The sequence below is a fragment of the Coffea arabica genome, chromosome 9c (assembly GCF_036785885.1).
Source record: "Coffea arabica cultivar ET-39 chromosome 9c, Coffea Arabica ET-39 HiFi, whole genome shotgun sequence".
NCBI lineage: Eukaryota > Viridiplantae > Streptophyta > Magnoliopsida > Gentianales > Rubiaceae > Coffea > Coffea arabica.
The window spans coordinates 2943822-2963655 of NC_092326.1; the positions used below are offsets into that span (position 1 = coordinate 2943822).

The 19834-nt window shown below is 34.6% G+C and overlaps 2 protein-coding genes across 2 annotated transcripts in view; one reads left to right on the forward strand and one right to left on the reverse strand.

Annotated features, from left to right (window-relative positions):
- Positions 1–10234, reverse strand: part of LOC113708432 (oxoglutarate-dependent flavonoid 7-O-demethylase 1-like) — a 40562-nt gene extending 30328 nt beyond the window's left edge. Inside the window, exons 1-3 of the mRNA XM_072064284.1 lie at positions 10152–10234; positions 9816–9990; positions 9145–9392 (exon numbers count right to left, since the gene is read on the reverse strand). Of these exons, the coding sequence (XP_071920385.1) occupies positions 9145–9392; positions 9816–9990; positions 10152–10234 (506 nt within the window). The remainder of the gene's footprint in view (positions 1–9144; positions 9393–9815; positions 9991–10151) is intronic.
- LOC140014268 (oxoglutarate-dependent flavonoid 7-O-demethylase 1-like) overlaps positions 1–19834 on the forward strand; it is a 176937-nt gene that overhangs the window by 70862 nt on the left and 86241 nt on the right. The gene's annotated exons all lie outside the window — the stretch shown is intronic.

The following is a 19834-nucleotide window of genomic DNA, read 5'->3' on the forward strand; positions in this document are numbered from 1 at the left end:
TTGGATTTGGAGGTATTCATACTTTACCACCTTAAACCTTAAAAATATGCACCTCACACCACCAGAAATCTAGTGAATTTTTGAAATCTTACCTTTGTCAATGTTTGAAATCTTAACTTTGTCAAGAAAATTGAGTGTTATGACAATATTGCTCTTTTGTTGATGAAATTAAATGTAGTTTACTTTTAATGCCCTTTTACTGGTGAAGAAAGTGATTTTTTTTATTTAATCTCTATTAATTCTCCTCTAAGTCTAGATGTAATATATATTAGTCCTTATTAAAAATTTAGTTAAGTAATTCATAGTTGACTAATCCGACAAACAAAATATAACAAAAATATTCTTCTAACAATTTACATAAACTAAAAGAATACAATATTACGCTGTTAAGTAGTAACAAGCTTAATATTATCGCATGATTTCAAAATTTTGTCAACTTTATTTATTATTATTACTATATTATTTTTTTATTACTACATTATTTATTATTACTATTAGATTTAAAGTCCAATAAATTGAAAACAATGTATAAGATAAAAGAACATTAATTCAACATGAATTTGAAAAGACTTTAAGGATATTAAATTGAAAAAGCTTTTTTCGGTTTTATTAATTTGATTTTTTGTATATTAGATACTATAGAGAAGATATAAATTTTTTAGCAACAAAATGGCAATAATGATAAATTATTAATCATTTCAGAAATGAAAGGGCATCATTTCAGAAAAGTAAATTTTGCGCACAAACTTCACTGTTAGTTTCATGTTTTGTAGTGTTATTGGATTGATTAACATGCAAATAAACTATAAGGAGAATTTAGCAATTCCTAAGTCTAAGTATAAATTTAGATGTATATTATAATGAACTTCAATCATAACTGATTTGTTTATTTTCAAATTGCACAGTGAATCAAGATATTTCAATAAATTTGAGCTCATTGTAACCATTTGTCACAGTGAATTGGTGATTTTTTATTGTTCAACTTCATCTTTTATAGTATCAGTAACATTTTGACCTAAAATATCTTAGGCCATCCTTCTTCTATCTTTCTTCTCTTTAGAAAAAGCTCTCTAACTAAAACTCTCATTTAACTCTCTCATGAGAGAGACATCAGATTTTTCTAATCTCTTTTCTTTTCATTTATGTGAATAAAATATTTCTTAGGGTGCGTTTGGTTCTATATAATTAGAATTGAATTAGAATTGGAATTCTATAAAATTGGAATTCTATGAATTGGAATTCCAAGTCATTTCAATTCTTTCGTTTGGAAAATGCATAGAATTGATACCGAATTTATTTGGAATTCCAAATTCTTTGTTTGCATGAGAGAAGAATTCATTAGGAATTAGAATTGTTTTCATGAAACATTTGCTTACATATAATTTTTCTTTTTTTTTTCTATATAATAATTTCTTTTTTTCTTACATTTAGCTAATCTTTACTAAAGATTTAAAAGAAAAAACCAATTTATGCCTTTAATAATTTATTTTTTCCCACTCTCATATCAATTTCTTTGGTGAACATTTCCTTTAACATGTTTTGATCCATTATCCCTTTTTGTGAAGAAATATATCCCCATCTCAAACGTGGTATTTCAACTGTGTTTTGATATATTATAATAAAGCAAACTTCTTTCTTACTTCTAATACTTACACAAAATTCAAAAAAGATTTAGAGAGTTAGAACTTTTCCTGTGGCGCATGGAGCCAACATGCATCAGATGGCAAAGACAATTGTACACAGGAATTGTCCAATTTGTGCAACATCCAATATCGGTCGAGGGATACACCAGAAACCATGTACCATAACCCATTCATCTGTAATTTATTAACTTTCAAGTTCGTTAGTCATAACTACTACAAGTTCCAAGTCTCCATTTCACTCCCCATACTTCAAATTTTCTACAATGTGTCGCAGTAGTCAGAAATTACTGATTACTCCAACACCAATGTGTTTAAGATTTAATTATGTGTAAAACCTCAACAGCAAAAATACCTAAAATACACATTCAGCGAGTGCAAAAACATAGAAATTACAGCAACTCAAGACTCCTAGATGCTCTTCCTCCAGTGACCTAACAATACAACCAAGTGAAAATGCCGAAGGCCAGCATAAAAATTTGGAAGCAAAATTTAAATGCCAACACAAGTATCATTTTCTGACTTGCATGTCCAATTAGACTCGACAAATAACACTTCTTAACCAATCTCTAGTATGATGTGAAATGTGCTCAACAAGCATTTGGATAGCATGAAAAAAAAAAAAAAACAGCAACATTGATCACCACATAGGTTCATGCAGCTCAAGGACAAGTCAGGTCATCAACATAGGCTGCTGTGTTCATGCAAACAAAAGATCCAATGTCCCATTCTTATCATCTCAAAAATCAGACAGAAAATAGCTGAAATACTCCCTAGAATCTTTCTATAATCTTGTTTTGATCCATTACATGAAAAAAAAAAAGAACTCATCAGAATTGAAAAAGTCATGTGGATATATGATGGAGTAATAATAGCCTCTGCTTTCTCTACTTGGCTTCCTGCAATATGCTCAACTTCTTTTCCCAACAGAAACAACTTCAAATGGAGGTTACCAAATAAAATCAATTACCAATGTGCATTGTGACGGCCCCACCTCCCCCTAGGGCGTACCCCAGGGTTCGGCGGGCCGCCCGCCCAGCTCTCGCCGGGACTCAATCGCTCACTACAGTCCTCAACCCAATTACAATATAAATCTCAAAATTTCATCAAATTCTCCAATGATTACATATTACAAATGCAGCGGAAACTGATTCCAATCGTGGAACGTATACTTACATCCATATCAATTTCAAATATTTATACAAGACCAACTCATACATAAAATAGATCCAAACTTAAACTGTACACGATATAAGCCATCCAGTCACGTGAATAAGCACTCCAAGCTTTCCTTCGCCTTGAGCCCTGTGGGGGGGGAAATAAAACATTTTTGGGGTGAGCTAGAAGCTCAGCGAGTAACCATTAAAATCAGTAATCAATTCAGTTTCACAGTCGTTCATTTCAGTGATGTCATGATTTCAAGATCAAATGTACACTTATTGCTCTCGTGAGCCAGCGAAATCGTTGTACTTAAACACCCAACGCTCCAAACAAACATTTAACAGTAAACAGTCAGTGGGGAGCCATTTGCTCCAGATGAACAGTACACAGAGGTGGAGACGTTGGTGTTCAGCACGCGAATTCCAAGCACTCATTTAAGCCAAAACATGTCATGGGCCACATGCAAGCACTCATGATATGCAATCAAGTAAATAGTGCAATAAACGGTTCATAAGTAACTTTGAAAACAGTTTAGGGTCACTCACCTCCACGGCTCAGAAACCATCCATCATGTATCATTGCCTTGCTCAAATCCAAGTCTTAGATCACAAACTCAATGCAAACAAGTCCTTTAAAAGTTCGGACAGCACTTCCCCTGAATTTGCTTACTTTCCCAGCCATCATGGCCTCATTATTTCCTCAGCCAGTCCCAAAGGTACACAAATAAGTTCATCTAATATCCATTCAGCAAGCTCCAAGTAGTACAAAGACAAGTCAAGCTAGGGAGAAGTCCGGAAATGAAGGTTAAGCTCAAAACCAGAAAAACAGTTTTGACGTCATTTTGCGGTAATGGTACCAAAGGCGCTACGATTGTCGGATGGGGGTGTAAGACCCACCGTTTCGAAGCTAAGAACCAGGGCTACAACAATGTAGAAGGTCACTCAGTCCAGTTCCTAGCACAACTAGGTCACATACGCCAAAAATACCAAACCAGAACCACTAAAACAGGTTCACAAATCACACAATGCTGTAATGAACACAACTCAGTCTATACAGGTCCAAATGCCAAAATTCCAAAGGCATATGGTAGCTAAGACATCCAGCTACATTTCATCAGAAGACACCAACATCCAAATCCAAACCAATTCCAGTCAAAATGGCCAATTACTATCACAGTTTTCGCATTCTGATCAAAGCAGAACAGCTACAGTAATTTCGTCATAACTCATTCTACATTAATCCAAATGACCTGAAATTTTGTAGACATCTCAATCATATCAATACCTACAACTTTCATGTTTTGAGCAAAGTCAAATTCGGCCTCTAACCCTATGATCCAAAACCGGACAGAATTGGGGATTTAAGAACCCTAACTTTTCAATTTTCACACCAAATCCAAAATTGGTTGCATTTATCCACCTTTCACACCCACTAGAGTCATATTAGTCCATTGCCAATCATCACCAACAACCACACCATCATAATCCAATTAAACCAGAAAAATCATCATAAAATGCAAAACAAACCAAAACAAACCAAATCAAGAAACAAATCATATATTCCTTCTCTCATGCCCCCATTAAGCACAAAATAAGTATCATTAGAGGTAGTAAGGTGTTTCAAGCTTCACTTACCAAGAACCAAGAGAGAGGAGGATGTTGGGCACCTTAATCCTTCAAACAAAGTTCACCTCTACACTCACTAACACTAGAAGATAGGATTTTATGGAGTGAAATGGATGGAAGCAAATGTTTTTGGTTGATTTGCACCAAGTAGAAGCTTGAAAATTGAAGAAATCTCCTTCCTTTCTTGCTCAAGGTGGCCGGCCAACAAGGAGAGAAAAATGGTGATTTTTTGGTGAATTTTGGATATTTAATCCTTTGGTCAAATAAGTCAAGACAATGAATAGTAATTCTTAAAAGTTCAACCAATAAGAAAGTGACACTTGTCACCTCATTAAATGCATTCCTATCCTTTCTTTCTTCTCTCACATCAATCATTTCACACACTCTACTTATCTCTTAACACCCGATAAATTCTACACAGTATCCGGAATTTAACCTAATTGGCCGAATTTTTTCGAACTTTTCGCACTAGTGGGTCCCACGTCCAAAATACGCTTTTAATTTCTCAAAAACTAACCGATACTAGAAAAATCATTTTAAAACTATTTTTGCTCATAAACTTTATCTGGGAAATTTTTCTAATCAAGAAAATGTAGAAAAGGCGGGCGTTAAAAAAGATAAACCCTAGAAAATTAGAAAATTTCCGGGTTCTCAAACTCTCTTTTTTTTCGGGGCGTCACATGCATCAATAGCCAATCCTTTTTTAAGTCATCTCAGAGACCAGAAAGTATCATATTTTGTCCTGTCATTCATAAGTAAATCGATACACTTTAACAATTGAAATCTATCCAATTCAATTTTACATAACTCATCTTCCACCATTTTAGTTGTAACTTTTGAACATTCTAAATTTAAGTACTTATCCAGTGAATCTGCCATTCGTCCCAACACCTTGTAAAGTGCTTGAGAGCTTGTTAGTTTCCTCTTTGTGCCACTATCATTTGTTGAAGATGACGATTTTGATTTTGACCGTTGTCGAGCTAGCAATGCAACTCAATTCAACAACTCGATACTTACAAAAACAACCACCATCATGAGCTTCACTGACCCAACTTTATATTCAATATCTCCCCAAAAGTATTCCCACCCCCTCCCCCGCCCTCAGAGCCTCCAGTTTGAAGTCAATAAAACGACTGTTGTAAATGGAGCAAGAATTCAATCTGCCTGCACATAAAGTCAGCTCAAACCAAACGATAGGACATGCTGAGGAATTACTAGGATAGGAGACATTTAAAAATAAACAACAAAGGCAATTAAGAAGTACTACTAGTTAATATTGAGAATCAAGCTAAAAGCAAGAGATAGAAAATTAAGAGATGAATATAATGGTGGTAGTAGTGGTATTATTAGTTTACTTCTAATCAAAGTTGATTTTTCCAAAAGCCTCAGGATCAATAAAAAAATGTCCAAGTTCCTAATAAGTACTCTCAAATCCTACACATTCAGGCATTATCCTGAATGGGTTCCAAGTCAAACTTTGACTAATTAACTAAAACTCAAACAAACAAGAAAATGGAAACCAAAGACCAGCTTGTACTTTTGTTCTCATAACATCGTAAATTATAAGCTTAAAATAATAATAATAATCGCATAGAATCAATCAATACCACAAATTATAAAAAAATACCTTAAAAAAACAATGTTTAATAGAAAAAAAATTAAATTATGAAGTTACCTTTATAAACTCTAATTCTATCTGAAAAATCTGGAATAGTAGGGAGTAAATTGCAAAGCCATGTCATATTCGTTATAGTATCCGTCAATCCTGGAGTAAACCGTACAAGTGTGGTATTTATTGTTTGCAGCTGGGATTTCTTGACTTGATGAAGATCTGGAACTACAAAGCAAGCGAATGAAGTTTGGAAGGGCCGAAGACGACTTCTTCTAATGTAGCTTCAATTTTTGTACGAGGAAATTGCCCCTTTTTACCAATTCAACTGCTAATAATAGAGACTATTCCTCGTTCTCTCCTGAACAAGTATCGGCTTCAAGGAAATAACGAAGAAGTTGGGCACTTTTGTTTGTTCCTGGACCCTTAGATGGAATTGATCAATGAATTTTGTCAAATTGGTAATGAAATTTCATTCTTCTCTCATCGAATCAATTCTCAATTCATTCACTAGAAGGGAAGGAGGAGACTGACAGAAACTAATCGTAACGGATCTTCTGTCCCACACCCTGTGCCACTCTCTGTCCCACTTTTTATTATATTAATATTTCTCCTATATAAATAACATGTTTTAATTCTTATTTGTTTTCTTAAGATTCAATAACTATTAATTAAGTAAAAAATAAATACAACAGCTTCAAAAAAGTAATATATAATAGAAAATTAAAAAATACAGCAGAAAATTCATAAAAAATCTCATTTTTTATGCATTTTTATTTTTTGAGTTTGTTAAATTTTGTGTATTACTCAATTAATAGTTATTGGATTTTAAAGAAGCAAAAAAGAATTAAAACATGATGTTTATGAATGAAAAATAGCAACATAATAAAAAGTGGGACAGAGAGTGACACAGGGTGTGGGACAGAAGATCTGTTGCGGAAACTAATTAAAACCCCTTAATTTCAACCTGAGTTATGCAATGGCCAGCGAGTGGAGCATGGAGGGGTGGAGGTGGCAGCAAAAGTGATAGGTGAAGGCAGCACAAGTGGAGGAAGCAGCGGCAGGAATGCTCCAACAAAGCATTAGATATGGCGATTGATAATGGAAAGAGAAGAGAGAGGTTTGAGTTTTTTCCATCAATTTTATAGTTGACCCATTTTTGAGATTTTACCCGTATAAGACCCGCGTGTTGACCCGATTTAGGAGTTCAGTTGTGGAATTGGAATTGGAATTCTTTGGTCCAACCAAAGAATTGGAACCATGGAATTCGATCGATTTGGAATTGCAATGCGATTCTAATTCTATAGGAAAGATAGTACCCAAACACAAGAATTGAAATTGGAGCTCCAATTCCAATTCTACACTCCAATTCTATGGGGAACCAAACGTACCCTTAAGGTTTTCTAATGAGAGTTTCTTCTCTCCTTAGAGTTGTCTAGTGAGAGTTTTCTTCTCTTCTAAATTTTTTAGTGGAGTTTTATTCTCTCCTAAGGATTCCTAGTGAGAGTTTTTGATAATTTTTCATTTTTCTTTCATTACATTTGAGTTTTTCAGATTTTGATTATTAGATTTGGAATTTCTTAGATCTATTCGGTAGATCTCACTATAATATATGGACTTGAAGCCGTTAATCAGCAGATTTGACGATTACAAGCATGCATAGATATCCATGGAGCTACAATTATTTTATCTTATTTTTTAAATTTGGAGCCTTTTTTTTTATCTTAACATTTTTTTTTATATCAATGACTTTTTATTGAATCATTCCCAAAGCGATTACATTAGAAAGAACGAACTAAAAGATCCGTCTCCGAAAACTTGGAAAGCCTAACCTATCCATGCGAATGTCTTCCCGCGCCAGAGGCGGGAGGCCTGCAAAGGACTCAAACAAGATGTCTCGCCCCTGGGTCGCCCCTATCTTGGCTAACCGATCCAAAGGATTATTTGCCTAGCAAAAGTAGTGTGTTATAGACCGAAAAATTCCCTGAAACCGCAATAGATCATCCAACTCCACCTGCAAACGCCAAGGCTAGGTCCCTTGACAGGATCCGAACCAAAACCTGAGAATCCACTTCCAAATGCAGCTCCTTGTAGCCCCGCGCTACACACTGTTTTACCCCATAAAGCAAGGCTTGAATCTCAGCCTGCAGACTAGTGGTGACACCAAAGAAGCAGGAGAAACCAAAGTGAAACCCCCCCTGCAGACTAGTGCTACTGTTTTATAATGTAATTTTTATTGTTCTTCATATCTGTAGTATCCTTTCTTCAAATCTGTTATTTGATATCTGTATATATTCGATGATATAATTTCTACCATTAGTGTAGATTTTAATGAAAATATGATATTTTATTTAAAAAAATCATCTTTGATCAAAACACAAACGGAAATTCTTGGCAGGTCATTATTTTTCTCAATCTCACAAAAAGTGAAAGAAAGCTTCTTAAGCCTTAGTGGACTTACTAGCATATGTACAATAGGTTAATGTTTTGAATTATTCATATTGTTGTTCTTAATAAATTTTTCTCTTTTTATTTGGTTTGGAAGATAGTGCATGGAGGGCGGTTAATTTCTCATTGGCATTTCAGCTTATTTTTTTGCTTAACCTCTCATCATCATGTATTCAGCCACTTCTGGATCTTTATACTTCCTCAAACATAAATCTGAAATGTTAACTTTAAAAATTATCACATCAACATATTCTTTTATTCTGTCTTTCTCAGTAGATAATTTTACAGAAAAATCAACTTTACCTACTAAAAAATCTCACCTTTCTGATGCATTAGCGTTCAAATTTAGATAGACGAGAAAACGGTAAATTAAATGGTATCATTGAATTGCTTCAATCAAAACCATTTGGCAATGTGCTTCAGTGGCCATTAAATTTTCATGAATGTCTCTTTTCGGCCATCCAATTTTTTTTCCATTCAAGAAAGTTCAGTAACTAGTAGTACAGTTTGCCTAAAATTTTAGCATACTACGTATGTTAGTTCATGTCAAAAACAGTTTTTATCCTAAAACTGCATGGTTAAAGAATTACAAGACTAAAGATAGAACACTTGATTTAAATTCCCCGTTTTGTGTGTGTTGTGCATGGTTGGTCAAATATACCTTAGAGGAAGAGGCAGCTTAGGGAATAAATGAGGTTTTCTTAAATCTTCTGGTTGAGTGATCATGCATAACATGTCAGCCCAGTCAAGCTTTTGCTCCTCTGATTTGACAAAGGCCTGCCCATATCCTTCTACATCTCCTCGTTCTTGACCATATTTGTTCTTTTCAGCCATCGGCAGATTATAAAAACCTTGAACTTCTGATTTCAATTTCTCCACCAATGAAGAGCTAACTTCATGATTAATCAGCTGCTGACAGTTATTCTCATAAGTAATAGCGTCTGGATGGAACAGCGCATAAGCATATGTATACTTTCAACTGATTTGCACTCGTAAAATTCAAGTAAAAGATGATTAAGTCATCAATGGACTCATTTTTCATAGGACTTTGATTTCATTTGAAGATGGTTTCTTTTTTTTCGATACAAAAAAAAAAAAAGGTGTGATGGTCTCAAACCTTGAAAAGGTAACCATAGAGTCTTGGTCTAGTGGCCACCAAGGGGAATTTAAAGTTAGGGTTCAAACCTTACACAAAATCGATGGTTCAAACGTCGAAATAACAACACTTGATAATTTAGTTTTGTAAAAAAGTTGTATAATCAAACTATTTCAAATATACAATAGCTTGTCACACAAATATATGTTTGTCATACATTCAAACCTTGTATATACTTGGAAAAAACCCCACTTCTTGCAAGCAGAATGCAGCTTCTGAAGCTCCAAATCACTTACCTCCACAGCAGAACTAAACAAGCATTGCATATCCACAACTGGTATTTGGTGGAAAGAACCACCGTTAGAGATGGTTGGACATTGGTCTTTGTCGGGGCGTATGTAACGAGTTGGATGTTCCGTCGTGGTGTGACTCGGCCGATTTCTCATCTTGATTTGGGATAACTCGGCCGATTTCTTGACTAGTCAAGTATCTCGGTATCGTTTCGTCACAGTATCATATCGGTAGGGACCGAGATGGTGGCGACTCGGCCGAGACTTCGAACCATGGTTGGAACAGAAGAGGGATTTTCCTTAGCCAACTCTTGGACAAAAGGAACTTTCAGAGATCTCCCAAGCTTTCTTGTCTTGGGATCCATGATTGTGGTTATTTTCAACTTCAAAGTTCTAATTCTTGTATCTATCCACTGAATCCCTAGTTCAGAATATATATATTTTTTCGCACCAGATGTTTCATTAATCCAACATTGTTTATTATTAGTCGAAATGCAAGGTGCTAGGTTTGGATAATATAAGAAGCTCTATACGGAACTAGTTCTAGGCTTGACAACGATGTCTCACCTAAAGAGCTGCTATTATAATTAATTTCATCCATATTCCACCTAAATGCAGTGTTTCAAAGGTAACTGACGGGTATTTTACATACGTACAAGTTAAAAAACCGAATTACATCCGTTCACTACAAGTATACAGGTCAACTAGTAGTTTAGGGTATATATCGGGTCGATCCCACAGGGAAGAGTGAATAATTACCGGTATTACTAAAACTTCTCTATTATTTAGACTATCAATTAATTATAACAAATTTAACCTACTGAAATTATACAAAATAACAAATAAAAGCTCCTTAGGTTGTGGTATCGCTAACTACTCATGCAAGTGCTATATTTGGATCATTGAGTACTATATCTAGAATAGTTATGGTGTAATTTCCTTATGCATTTGAATCCTACTTTCGTAGTGAATCAATTATACTTATAAATAATCCATACCTATTCTCATGGTTATAAAATTAGCTACAAGTTCATTTCTTCAGTGAAATTACATGAAATGAATCACTAAAAACCACATAGGTGCATCTCTACTTTCATGAGTGTACTCCCTATGTTTAGCACTTCTTGAACTAGTGTTAAATCTCAATTTTCATTACATAAACAACACCTTAGATAATTACAATCAATGGTACCAGATTAATCATGATTTAAAGAGCCAAAGTGTTAAATAACTTGCTCAAATCAAAGCAATCAAATAACCAAATAATAAATACTAACAATTATAGAAAGTTCAACCAAACCCAAGGCATAAACTTTAGAGACACATATTGAACACAAAATCCAGAACTTGTATATTAACTAAACTTGGAATCAAGTACAAAAGATAAAGAGTTGGAGAAGAGATAACCCATGTCACTGGAGCTTCAACTCCTCCTTCTTTATCTCCATCTTCATCCTAATCTAGCCAATATACAAAAATGGATGAACTATACTAGTCTACACTAAAACTAATCTAATACTCAGAAGATGTAGGAACTACATTTCTGCACTCCAAACTTCTCCCGTATGTCTATCTATTCCCCTCAATCTTGCAATGAATTTGGCTATATAAAGATGAAAGATTGGTCAAGACTTGAGGTTTACACCTCCCTTTTACAGCTAGAAATGTTTCTCATATGTCTAGCATCACATGTGAGTTGGTGGAGGTGAAATTGAGTTTTACGCGTACATAGCAGCCTTCTCTGACCTCAATCCGGCCACAAATCCGGCCGGATTGCTACAGTGACCATTTGGTCACTTCTGGTTCAATTTCCAGCTCTGCTCCGATTTTACATAAACTTCCACTGAACTTTTCTTGATGATAAAAGCTGATTTAACTCTTGACCAAAACATGAAACTTGTATCTCTTTGAGTTAGCTTTCCAATGCATCAAGAATTATCTCATTTGGATCTGTGTAGGCTGAGAAATGACCAAAATACCCTTGCCTGCTCATTGTCCTGTTTCAGCTTTGACCAGTAGAAATTTGCTACTGTAATTCAGCCTTTTGACTTTGAAACCTTCAAACTGGATTCAGATGCCTTCACCAAAGTTGTAGATCTATCTCTTATCTTCAAATTGGTTCAAGAATCATCTCAATCCGATCACTGTAACTCAAGTTATAGCCGAAATACGAAAATGTATCAAAACTGTCAAAATACACAAAATCCCACTAAAAAGTGATAAAAACCTCATTTAATCACTTAAAAGCATTTTTCACCAATTATAGCCAAAATGATTCATTTTCTTCCAATAATATAACGAAAGTGACTAAAAATAATATAAAATATCATACAATTATTACGTAAATTAGTCACTTATCAAACTCCCCCACATTTGAATCATTGCTTGTCCTCAAGCAATCCACACATAATCAACTACAATAATTCAAGAGGTGAAACAATATATGCACTTTGTCCAATTTAATTCCTCAAAACTTGGAAAATAATCATTATATCATTGTTCAAATTACACTAAATACTCATAATATCAAGTAAAGAAAAGATAATTATACCCTAAATTCAACAAGTTAAACTTAATCTCTTACCCTAACTTAATTTTACAAATAAGCAAATCATATAGTCAATTTATAGCCTTCCTCTTCCTGTAATCATCTTTTTCTCAAAATTCTATAACTAAGAGGGATTTATTCATACTAATTTTACTTAAATAGTGAAAATGCCTTTCTACGCGAAAATCGACACTTTTAGGTGAAGATCCCTGGTTACTTAACATTTCACTTATTCAAGTTGCTATGCATACTCTTAATTCAAGTACCTTTTTACGCGAATGTCGACATTTGTAGATGCCAACCCCGGTTACTTGGTACGAGAATCATTGGAGTAGAACAATTTTTATTTACTTTCTTTTCTCTTTTTTTTTTTATTTTTCTCTCTTTGTTTTTTTTTCTTTTTCAAAAAGAAAGGACAATAAATAGATATTCTCTCTTAGAAAATATATAAGAATAATCAAATGAGGAGTATAACCTTTATCGACTATATCAATCACTTACTTGCAAAATTAAGTAAAGAGAAGAAATCTTATTAAACATGTAAAATTATAGGCATAATTTTCCTCACTTTACCAAATATACTTTCTAAAATGTAAAAATTCTAATTGCATAATAACTATTTCCAAGTTAACTGAGGACTAAACCTTCCAAAATACACATAAAGTTTCAATAATTGGAAGAATTAGACACTTAAGGTTGGAATACTTTGGCCCTTTTTGAATGCAAAAATTTGAAGAATTTTTGGGCCATAATTAAATATTGGAAAAGATTTTAGAAAAATTTTGACAGAGTTTCCCCTTATAAATGGACGAAACTCTCTGCCAACATGCCCAAATTCAAGCAATTTATCCACATGGCAAATAATTCAAACACAATTCCAATATTTCTAAGCATTTATATCCACAAAATATCATCACCTAGCAAGTAAATGCAAGTTCAATATTTTCCTCCCCCACACTTAAACTTCACATTGTCCTCAATGTGAGAAAAGGAAAATAAATAAAGAGTGAAAGAAAATACTGCTCAATTGAACTTGCGTAATCAGAATCCATGGCCAAGTGACGAATTTCCAACCTTAAGAAGTCTGAAAACATAGATGAAGATCACTTGGATTAGTTCACACAAAAGAAATAATGAAAATCACTAAAAATTAAACATCACAAATACTACGGAAAATAAAAGAAAAACTAGTGGCAATGTCACGAGGTGACGAGCACTCCCTCAAGTAGTCGCTTGGTCAGGTGAAGATGGTAGAGTCGGAGGAGCTTCAATACCCAGCTTGGTCTCGATGCGACGAAGACGCTCGGAGTTCCTTTTGTTCTCTTGGCGGCTCTTCTTCACCTTAGCCTCGATGCAAAGCAGCTTATCCATTACCTTCTTAAAAAATGACCGAGTGTCCTGAGGTGAGGATGGACGACGGGAGGAAGACGGCTCAGTTGAGAACGGTGGGATGATTGTTTAACCCCTTGAGCTCCTTCAATACGTTCAATCTCAGCTTCCTCCTCATGCCGAATGTCTCCTTGAGCACCTTCTTGAGTTGAAGGACCACCTACATCTTTACTTTTCAGAATGAACCTGCAAAAATCCAGTGTAAAGACATCCTTCTTCTTAAGACCCATAGGGATAGCGTTAGAAAAATCCACTCCAGCCCTTTGAAATTTCAAGGTAAAAAACCGAGGATATGGGAAAGCATGTTTGATATCGTTACTGCAAACCACTGTCCACATGTGGTTGGTGATAATGCTTCCCAATGGAATGCCTTGGATGTTACCTAGACCATGCTCCATTTTATCCAAGAAATAGATGTCGTTTGTGCGCGCCTCATTGGTTCCACTCGCTCTCGGAATAATGTTGGAGGAAAATAGGTGAATAAGAAGACGTTGCGACTCCGGAAATGACGAAGTCAATATGGAATATCGCCCGGTCGTCCTAGTAGCTTTATACTCAACCCCCAAGCGTACAAGTGCCTCTAGCATGTTCCAAGAGTCCAAATCGTTGGGTTTGAAGGCTTTCTTCAAATCTACCTTGTGCCCCACATTCGAAACATGAAGATAGCTTTTCAAATCAGCTCTATGGGCTCGAACTTTTCTCCCTCGTACTGTACTAGTAATCACCTCCGTGTCGTATTGAAAAATCTTTTTGTCCTCCACATTCGCGTAGAATTCTCGGACAAGCTCCTCATAATAAAAGTTGGGGATGTTAAAGAAGTTTTCCCATCCCAACCTGGCAAAGGAGGCCTTGAGATGGTAGACCTCCTCAACATCCAGAGTGACATCCTTTTTCACCAATACCTTAGCTCCTCTCCTAGCATTGTACCAAGCTTCATTTTCGGCGGAAGTGAAGCGCGACTTATCATATGAGACTTCCTCCTCTTGTTTCCCTTGTGCCTCTTGTTCCTCTTGTTGTTCTTGTTATTGATTCTCCTCCTCGGATGATGGCTCGTCTTGAAGCACAAGGCGTCTACTCGCTTTTCTTTTCAAGCGCAGTGGTCTAGACGTAGACGCTTCTCCTCTCCTATTGGGAGGAGATTTCACACTAACTTTCTTAGTGCGAGCCATTGTACCTAAATTCAATAATTAAACATTAACTTCATTTAATAGGTACATTGCTAAGTAAAGATAATGAAAACTCATTCACTTTTACCTCTTTATCTTTAATTAGCCAATCTTATCAACTTACTCACATAATAATTAGCAATTAAGTTCATAAGCAAGACTTTACAATAGATTATCAACAACGAATGCTTCTTTTATTCTTTTCCAATTGAAACATTTAAGTAAACAAACCCATTAGAGGAAACAAAATGAAATAAATTTTCAACTTACTCCCAAATGGCTTAATTAAGTGTTAATAACATCTTTACCATGAATTTTAAACTTAAAAAGGTCATTAATTCTCCTTTTACCAAAATTTCTAGAATAAACATGCTAAAATTTCAAAGATAAGCCAAATTAAACCTAAATTTAGCATGTAAATATCTTAGAGCAATCAATTAATCTCATACAATTTTATTCAATCCAGTTAGCCCAAAAATTTAGCTAATAATGATCAAATCAAATTAATCCTCAAAAGTAGCTAAAAATTGCTAAATTCACCATATAATTACAAACCCATGAGTTAAACATCACCAATAATCATCAATAAGCTCAATAATCATAATAACAAGCATCAAATTCACAAAATGAAAAAAAAAATTCGAAATTGCCCAAAAATAGGAAAAAGTGAAAATTGGCAAAATTCAAATGACAACATTTGGTGAAGATTTGTTACCTCAAACTCGTTTGTTGATGATTGTGGATGCAAATGGTGAAGAAACCCCCAAAAATTTCACCCCAATTTGGCCTCAAATGAAGAGTTCAAAATTTTGAAACCCTTGTTCTTCTAAAGCTCAAATCCGAATTAAAACTTATTTTTGAAGGATTTTAAACTATGAAATCAACTCACAAGGGACAGGGAAGTGTTTTGGTGTATTTAGTTTGGAGATTGGATGGTGAAAAGATGGATTTTAGGAGTAGTGTGTGTTTAGGTGTGAGTGTGTGTGAAGTGTTGAAGAAGAAAGGTAAGAAGAAATTTGGGAATCCGTGTGCGGATTCCCCTCTTATGCGCAAAAGTGGCCAGAATTCTGCCAGTAGAATCGAAATTTTTTTTTTTTCAATTTTTCCGGACAATCCGGCCTAAAGTTGGCCGGATTGTTGGCCGGATTTGCTACAATGCCACTTTCTTTTCTTTTTTTTTCTTTTTTTTTTTAAAACTCTGCATATCCGGCCGGATATGAAAAAGTGGCCAAAAATTTTTTTGTTTTGCCCCCCTTGACTATCCGGCCATTAATCCGGCCAAAAATTGGCCGGATTTACTACAGAAATTTTTTATTTCTGCAGTTTTTCCTTCTGTTTTTTCATTTACCAAGGTTTTCACTCACCCACTTTTCAACTTTCTTTATTTTTTTCAAGAAAAACTCACCTTAAACATGAAAAATGTGCTTTCTCAACCAATTGCACCTTAAAACATGAAATCATACATCAATATAACTTAAGAATTAAGCACTTTAAATGCATTAATTGGATCAAGAAAACCCCTTTTTGCTTCCTTGTAAGCTATTTTGCACTTGAAGCCATTTGCATAAGCCATTGCCGTTGCCCCCTATAAAACACACAAAAATACTTAATTAAACAATTTAAACTTACTAAAAACAAGAAATCGTTGGGTTGCCTCCCAACTAGCGCTTCTTTATAGTCATTAGCTTGACTATATCACCTCATTTTTCAAGGAGGCTTAGTTAACGAATAATCCACCATTTTTGGACGTGGTGGATCATTAAATGGTGACTTCATAACAAAAGTCACATGATTTAATGGTTTGAGAAACGAAAGTGACTTACCTATCCCAAGTGTTTCATAGATATTACCTTGAATATGCACCACTTGCGAATTCACCAAAGGAATTGCCATGAGAGTATCTTGGGTAGGAATATCTTTAAAACTTGTACTTTTTATACATTCCTGAAGAGGGGTGAAAAATGAGTCATTAAAGCTCACCTCTTGAGATTCAAAGTTAGCTCCAAAGATATTATTATGTGAAATGGACATTTCCTCATTGAAACACAAGTTAGAATCATCATTTTGATCAAAATGCAACCTATTTTCAAATACAACATTCCTACCATTCATGCTAGGATCATTTTGTAAATTCTTAGAGGAAATAACTTCACACAATGCATTCAATTGCTCATGTATTCTACCAAAGTGAGAAGCTAATTCATCTATTCTTTCCTCAATCCTATCAAAACGATCGGAAGTTGCATTTGCTAGCTTTTCTATTGCTAAATCAACTTGATTAGAAAAATTTTCTACAGCTAGCTCCCAAGATGCATTAGAATCATTAGCTAATGGTTCACTTTCTAACTCCCAAGGTAGAGGTGCATTAGCTAACTTCTCTATTGCCAACTCCCAAGATGGTTTTGATTCATATTAGACACGTTCAGGTTGGTAATCATAAAAATACGAATAATCACTATAAGTACATTGATTATTTCAACCATAAGCAGGAGAATTGCTCCAATTAGCACTATATCGATCAAAACAGGGATTGTAACGCTCGAATTCATCATAATAATCCACATTCTGTGCTTGCATACATGTATTAGTAGCATGATAACTTCCACACAAGTTACAAATCACATGATAAGAATTAAAAGCATTAACATTCCTCCCTTGCTCAATTTCATTCATAATTGTGTCCATTTGAACTTGTAGCATCATAACATCAAATTTAGCCTTTAAACACCTTAAACCATCTACAAAAGACATACATTCAGTAAATTCTTGATTACCTCTGTTGAAGGAGCTTTGTACTTGGTAACCATCCATTGCCAAACATCCATTTCTCAACCATTGTCCTCCCAATTGACCTATCCTCCTCATCACCTAAAAATGCTTTTAAACAACTTAAGAGCAAAATTAGTAAGAAGAATAGGTGATAAAACACATACACATATAAAACACTAAAATAACAGAAAATAACATTCACACTATAACTAATGAAATGTCTAAACTAATAAAGTTGCTCTTCACACCGATATTACCAAATCTTCCCTGGCAATGGCGCCAAAAACGTGACGGGTATTTTACATACGTACAAGTTAAAAAACCGAATTATACCCATTCACTGCAAGTATACAGGTCAACTAGTAGTTTAGGGTATATATCGGGTCGATCCCACAGGGAAGAGTGAACAATTACCGGTATTATTAAAGCTTCTCTATTATTTAGACTATCAATGAATTATAACAAATTTAACCTACTGAAATTATACAAAATAACAAATAAAAGCTCCTTAGGTTGTGGTATCGCTAACTACTCATGCAAATACTATATTTGGATCATTGAGTACTATATCTAGGCTAGTTATGGTGTAATTTCCTTATGCATTTGAATCCTACTTTCGTAGTGAATCAATTATATTTATAACTAATCCATACATATTCTCATGGTTATGAAATTAGCTACAAGTTCATTTCGTCAGTGAAATTACATGAAATGAATCACTAAAAACCACATAGGTGCATCTCTACTTTCATGAGTGTACTCCCTATGTTTAGCACTTCTTGAACTAGTGTTAAATCTCAATTTTCATTACATAAATAACACCTTAGATAATCACAATCAATGGTACCAGATTAATCATGATTTAAAGAGCCAAAGTGCTAAATAACTTGCTCAAATCATAGCAATCAAATAACCAAATAATAAACACTAACAATTATAGAAAGTTCAACCAAACCCAAGGCATAAATTTTAGAGACACATATTGAACACAAAATCCAGAACTTGTATATTAATTAAACTTGGAATCAAGTACAAAAGATAAAGAGTTGGAGAAGAGATAACCCATGTCACTTGAGCTTCAACTCCTTCTTCTTCATCTCCATCTTCATCCTAATCTAGCCAATATACAAAAATGGATGAACTATACTAGTCTACACTTAAATAATCTAATACTCAGAAGATGTAGGAACTACATTTCTGCACTCCAAGCTTCTCCCGTATGTCTCTCTATTCCCCTCAATCTTGCAATGAATTTGGCTATATAAAGATGGAAGATTGGTCAAGACTTGAGGTTTACACCTCCCTTTTATAGCTGGAAATGTTTCTCACATGTCTAGCATCACATGTGAGTTGGTGGAGGTGAAATTGAGTTTTACGCGTACATAGCAGCCTTCTCTGACGTCAATCCGGCCAAATTCTAGCCGGATTGCTAAAGTGACCATTTGGTCACTTCTGGTTCAATTTCCAGCTCTGCTTTGATTTTGCATAAACTTCCACTGAACTTTTCTTGATGATAAAAGCTGATTTAGCTCTTGACCAAAACATAAAACTTGTATATTTTTGAGTTAGCTTTCCAATGCATCAAGAATCATCTCATTTGGATATATGTAGGCTGAGAAATGACCGAAATACCCTTTCCTGCTCATTGCCCTGTTTCAGCTTCGACCGGTAGAAATTTGCTACTGTAATTCAGATGTCTTCACCAAAGTTGTAGATCTATCTCTTATCTTCAAATTGGTTCAAGAATCATCTCAATCTGATCACTGTAACTCAAGTTATAGCCGAAATACGAAAATGTGTCAAAACTGTCAAAATACACAAAATCCCACTAAAAAGTGATAAAAACCTCATTTAATCACTTAAAAGCATTTTTCACCAATTATAGCCAAATTGATTCATTTTCTTCCAATAATATAATGAAAGTGACTAAAAATAATATAAAATATCATACAATTATTACGTAAATTAGTCACTTATCAGTAACCCATGGAACCATATAGTACAAATTAAACCTTTTCAAATCTCTTAGGCCTACAAATTACGTTGATTTGGTAGACCCATTGATAATTACCTCCTCCTTGGTCACATTAAAA